At 47.9% G+C, this 6,000-nt stretch overlaps 1 protein-coding gene across 1 annotated transcript in view; it reads right to left on the bottom strand.

Moving 5' to 3' along the window:
• The window catches only part of ST8SIA5 (ST8 alpha-N-acetyl-neuraminide alpha-2,8-sialyltransferase 5), a 72,900-nt gene that overhangs the window by 24,697 nt on the left and 42,203 nt on the right, over positions 1-6,000 (bottom strand). Inside the window, exon 2 of the mRNA XM_006891690.1 lies at positions 2,223-2,315. Coding sequence (XP_006891752.1) covers positions 2,223-2,315 — 93 coding nt within the window. The remainder of the gene's footprint in view (positions 1-2,222; positions 2,316-6,000) is intronic.

The following is a 6,000-nucleotide window of genomic DNA, read 5'->3' on the forward strand; positions in this document are numbered from 1 at the left end:
CTCTCCCTCTCACGCTGGCATTCAAGCTGCCTCCATCCTCCAGGGCCTGTGGTACAGCGAGCCTTCCTGGCACAGGGCCTTGGTTCAAACTGTTCCTCCATCTGGAATCCTCCTGACCTAGTCAGCACCTAAAACCCTTCCGACCCCAGTCTCAGAGTCCCTTCCTCAGGGCCCAACTCAAGAACCCCTTCACCCCTCAGACTCCAGGGGCAGCCAGTTATCATGTCTGCTCCCCCTGTGAGCTAACAGAGGGCAGGAACCAGGCCCTGCAACTTGGTGGAGCGCGACCTCCTGACCTCTTATCTACAGGCGCTAACAAGACACACAGACCCCTGTAAACAACGCAGCTATTGCCCATCAAGCATTTGTCTACATCCTCGGAGCCTTCTAGCAGCTGCAGAGCTATGGAGTCTGAATGACAGCCCAGCAAAACAGGTGCTGTTGGTTCCAGAGAAGAAAGCAAAAGGCAGGAGTGCTATCAGCATCAACTGGTCTATCCACTTCCAGGTGATAATCATGCCGCTGACTCGGTTTGGACTCATGTCCATCACAGTTGAAATGTGCTCCGGAGGGTTTTCAAGGAAATTTTTTTAGAAGCAGATCTCCAGGCCTTTCTTTCAAGGCACACCTGGGTGAACTCAAACTGCCATCTTTCAGTTCCAGCAGAATCACCTACAGACACCTAAGTAGCCTTTAACAGCCAGATAGATAATACTGTCTCCAGTTTTACAGGCAAGGAAAGGCTTGGGAGGCTAGGTGACTTGAATAAAGACGCAGAGCTGGTATGGTCCAGAGTCCATTTTCAATCCCAGGTCTGTCTGCCCTCAACACTCTTTCTATCACCCACATTAGCCGGCACCCATTCAAGGAGCAGTGTCCCCTGCCCACAGGCCATCAGTAGGGGTACCAAGACTGGTTAGGAGTCCCTGAATATTTGTAAGCACCCTCCCTCACCCAACTCTGAACAAACAATTTCTTTCCCATCCAGATACAACTGTTTTTTAGCAAATATAGCCCCCCTCATAAATAATGCAACAGGAACTCCTCTGGAAGGGCTGAATAAATTAATAACAAGTGAGGGACGGTTATGCCTTCAGCTGAGAACTAAGATTGGTAGTTCAAACTCACCCTACAAATCCATGGGACACAGACATGGCAAAAAAACCCCACAACAAACCCACAACAATTCCACAGGACAGTTCTACCTTGTCACATGGGGCCGCTGTGAACTGTAACCCACACAACAGGTAGACCCCCAGCAATAATAACTCATCAAGAATGGAAAGCTGATAACAATTTTCCTTAAAAAAATAGAATGTAAAGCTGGGATAAGCACACGTGGAAATGCTGAGTGTTTAATGCACTTTTGTTCTCCTGGGTCTTACAAGGCTCTAGGTAACACACTGGTGAATGGGGGAACACAGGGTTCTTTTACCATCTCAGTAAAAGAAATGTGTCCACATAGATGCCTGTCAGCATGTAGACTCTGAGAAGACTTCCTGGCTTGGACTCTGTTTTGCTTCTGGGGAGAACCGAGTGGCTGTGGACAGAAGTTTGTATACTTTGTATACCCCTCTTGTACCACTTGAGTCTGAAATCATTTAAGTTTAAAAAATGATGTTTCAAATAAAATACAAAAAGATTGCAATAGGAGAGCAGCATTTAATCTCGAGGGCAGAATTTCAGGTACGACACCCAGGTTCGCCTCTTTCTTCCCACACAGAAGGATGATAATCAAGGAGATGTAACTGAGCCCAGGCCTCAAACAACCGTGTCATCAGAGGTAGCCTTTCTTCATCAAAGGCGCACAGTGCCCCTGTGTACCAACCCTCCCAGGCCTTCCAGATGCCAAGTGGTCCCTAGAAGGACACCTCGTTTTTAGTTTATGGAATGGATAGTGTTTCCTGTGACCCTCGCTCTGGTCTTCACCCCTTAAATTGTGTATGCCACCCTGACACCCAGCCCTGCCCCACTCCACGCATCATGTACCCCATCCTGTACCTCAGCTTTGCCCCATGCATCGTGTACCCCCATCCTGCACCTCATCCCTGCCCCCATGCATCACACAGCCCTATCCTGCGCCCCGTCCTGCTCCCATGCCTCACACACCCCCATCCTACACCCCAGCCTTGCCCCATGCATCATGCACCCCATCTTGGCCTCCATCCTTGTCTCCATGTGTGGTGCACCCCTACCCTGATGCCTGGCCTGGTCACACTCACATGGACAGCACCTTCACTTCCAGGATTTCGTGCCTCAGCTCCAGGCATCTCGAAGAGTTATATTCCAAAGGCCCCTTATAAAATTCAAAATACCTGAGAACCAAAAAGGACAGAGATTACACAGAGAAGTAGGGCTTGGCTTAAGGAGGGAAGGGGCATTTAGGGGTTTTGGGGAAGGTGTCTCTCCTAGTCATTTAAATGCAACACCCTGACCTCACCCTCCTCTGGCAACTGCCCTGGTGCAGGGAACTCTGGAGGGAGCAAAAGGCAGGAGCAGGTTTGGCTCCCCGTGTGTGACTGTGGAGAGGAAGGGGAGGCGGTGATGTCTGGACTGTTCTCTCCTCCCTCTGACCCCAGAACACCAAGAAATCTGAGTCCCTGCAGCAGGCACCCTGGGAGACTGGGACCGTGAGACCTCAGCTCTCCCATGCTGCCTACAGACCTTCCTCCCTCCTGCCTTCTTCAAATAGCCACAAATCTAGCTAAGCTGTCTACAAAACGTTTTCATTTCATTCGCTCATCTGCTTCTTACACTTACACTGTGATGTAGGTGAGACTCACCTTTCCTTCTCCCCATTTGGCAACTGAGAACACTGAGGCTAGCCAGACCTAGCTCCAGGTCACACTGCCAGTGTTCACACAGCCAGTATTCACACTGCCAGAGTTCACACTGCCAGAGTTCACATTGCCAGTGCAGGGCAGGGCTGGTGCTTGAGCGTGGCCTAAATACAGAAGTGGCCATGCCTTCTGGCCACCTGCTGGTTTGTTACCAACATCCAAAGTACAGCACAGACTCTGAGTCCCTCCCACCAACTTTACATAGAATAAATATGACTATTTCAGCCAACACTTACTGAATGAGGCCTTACTAAATGCCAAGTGCCAAGTCACGTCACAACACAGATGAGCCTCGAATCCTTATGCTAAGTGAAAGAAATCAGTCAGAAACAGCATGGGTTGTCAGATTCCATTTATAGGCTGCATCCAAAAAACGCCAGACCCACAGCCTCAGAACATAAATGGGTCATTGTCCAGGGCTAGGGACAAGGGGTTAAACGGGGAGTGACCACTAGTGAGTACAAGAGTTCTTTTATTATTCTTATTATACTAGTTTATTTATAAATTCAAATACATTGTTTTCCAAATCAGATTCTTCTCATTTCCCTCACCTCCCACCCATCAAATCGTACAACCCCATGATTAACCTCCCCTCCCCCGGCACATCCTCATCCCTCTGCTTCCACCCTCCCCCCCCAATCCTCATACTCATTCTACAATAATGGTTTTAAGATTTATTTTGGGATAATGAAAATATTATAAAATTGACTGTGGTACAAGTCTGTGAGCATACTAAAAACCACTGAATGTGTGAATTATAAGGTATGTAAACTGCCTGCATGTCCATGAACCCGTCATTAAGGAAGACAGAATGTGACCATTGTTAAGGGGTGAGGTGGATGTTGGAGGTTGGTGTATTAACGCCTTTTCCAATATGAAGCAATAGAGCAAAAAAATGCATTCCCTTTGCAACCAAATTCTGCATGTGATTTAAGTTTAACCAAATAAAAGCACTGGCACCAGACTTGCCTTCTCTGAAATGAGTAGCAATATTCAAGGCATGATTTTGGTGGGATAGAATGTGGCAAGGGTGGCATGGCAGTAATTCCTGATTCTCTCAGAGGCAGCAGGCTTCAAGGCAGCGTCATGTTACAAAGCAATATTGGCGTTCCTGGGAGCTCAGCCGGAGTGGGTCTTCTCAACTATTCCACGAACTCACTGCTATAACTAGCAAGAAAGGATGCTGTTACCAGGAACTAAGAACCTGGCCCCATGCGGGAGGTCAGGCTGGAATAACAAGCCCAGTTCCCTGGCTCCAACTGTCACTGACCAGACATGAGGTCTGGTGTCCTATCACAAAGCTCATTGTCTGCCAAAGACCATTGTCCACAACAATGTCCCGCAGGCCCTTCAGAATCCATGCAGTCTGCTGAAGACACAAGTTCAGGCTGCTGCTAAGAAAAGGTATAGATTCCAATGATGCAGAAAAGCCTAAACCCTCAAACCAAGTTTACTGCCACTGCGTCAGTTCCAACTTGCAGTGACCTTGGAAGCAGAGTCAAGCTGCCCCAGACCACAGGCCTCCTGTAAATCTTTATAGGAGCAAGACTTCAGCTTCATCTTTTTCCTGTGAAGCAGCTGGTGGGTCTGAATGCCAACCTGTCAGTTGTCAGCCCAACACTCAGGAAGCTGGGAAGACTTGCAGTCCTGTCTTGGCTAAGACTCTCAATCCGCTGTGTGACTGTGAGTAAATCGCCTCCCCGCTCTGGGCCTCATTTTCACCTCCAAACAAGCTGTGATAGGGGCCACTGAGTTTCTCTGAAGGTGAAGAAACAATCTGGCAACAGTGAGTGTTGATGGTTATACAATAGCTGATGGTTCTACAACATAGGAATGTAATCAACATCAATGAATTGTACGTGTAAAAACAGGCTCTCAGAGAACCCCAGAGCTGATGTTCATTCTACACTGGGTAGAAACACCACAAGTTCACAGAGCACCACTGTGCAATGAGGAAAGAGCATCTCTTCCTCCAGGTAGATTAAGCTACATGCCAGGCACATGGCTTGTCAAATAAGAGTGAGCTGGGTTTCAGCCCGGCCCCTCTCCTGCCTATGTATCTGTGTCCAGTGTCCCCCCCCCTGCTCAACTGTATGTGGCAGCCCTGAGATGAGACTAGATCACTTGGCTTTATTTCATTTACTCCTCACAACAATCCCACAAGGCAATGTCTTCATTATCTAATGCTGCTGTAACAGAAATACCACAAGTAGATGGCTTAAGCAAACAGAAATTTATTCTCTCATAGTTTAAAACGCTAGAAGTCTAAATTCAGAGAGTCAGCTCTACTGGGAACCTTTCTCACTCTGGCATCTCTCTGGAGGAAGGTCCTTGTCTCAACAGCTGCAGGTTGAGTGGTCCTTGGAAATCAACATGTGTCTTGGCATCAACCCTCCCCTGGGTCCTGCAGGTTCTCAGCACATGGACCTGGGTCCAAAAGATGTCCTCTGCTCCCACCTCTTCTATCTTGGTTCTGACGTCCCCACCTCATCTGCTTACTTCTCTGTGTCTTGTAAAACAAAAGGTGACACAAGAAAACTTCCCTGACCCAGACAGGGTCAGAACTGTGACCAGGGTAAAGGTCCTGCAGCCTACCCTAATGCCCTGACAACTGACTGGCCAATTCAATCTGATCACATCACAGGTTGATTACATCATTGTTTAACTGCCAAATTATACCATTATATAATTCTAAACTACCAAGAATCATGGCCCAGCCAAATTGATACAGACTTGGGAAAGAGCAAGGACATGACTCAGAAAAAGACCAGCACTCCTTCATCAGAGCTGACTCTCTAGCAGGTTTTCAGAGGCTGCAAATCACACAGAAGTGGACTGGCCATCTTTGCCTCACAGAGCCACTGGTGGATTCAAACCACCAGAGAGGAGCTGCCTTTGGTTTAACAGTGCCACTCCCTACGGACTAGGCCACCAGAACAGGCAGATATTACTTTCCCATTTTATCCTTGAGACCCAGGCTGCAAGATGTAATCTTCCCAATGACAGGTAGTAAACAGAGCTGTTTTCAGCTGCCTTCAATTAGACACCCAACTCAGGGTGACCGACACACAACGAGATCAAGTTGTTGTGATCCAGAGAAGTTTTTCACTCACCAAATACCAGAAGTAGATTTCAAATCCTACTACACTGCCGTAGTGGT

Source organism: Elephantulus edwardii, unplaced genomic scaffold (genome assembly GCF_000299155.1).
Source record: "Elephantulus edwardii isolate Elephantulus edwardi_28Jun2011 unplaced genomic scaffold, EleEdw1.0 scaffold00103, whole genome shotgun sequence".
NCBI lineage: Eukaryota > Metazoa > Chordata > Mammalia > Macroscelidea > Macroscelididae > Elephantulus > Elephantulus edwardii.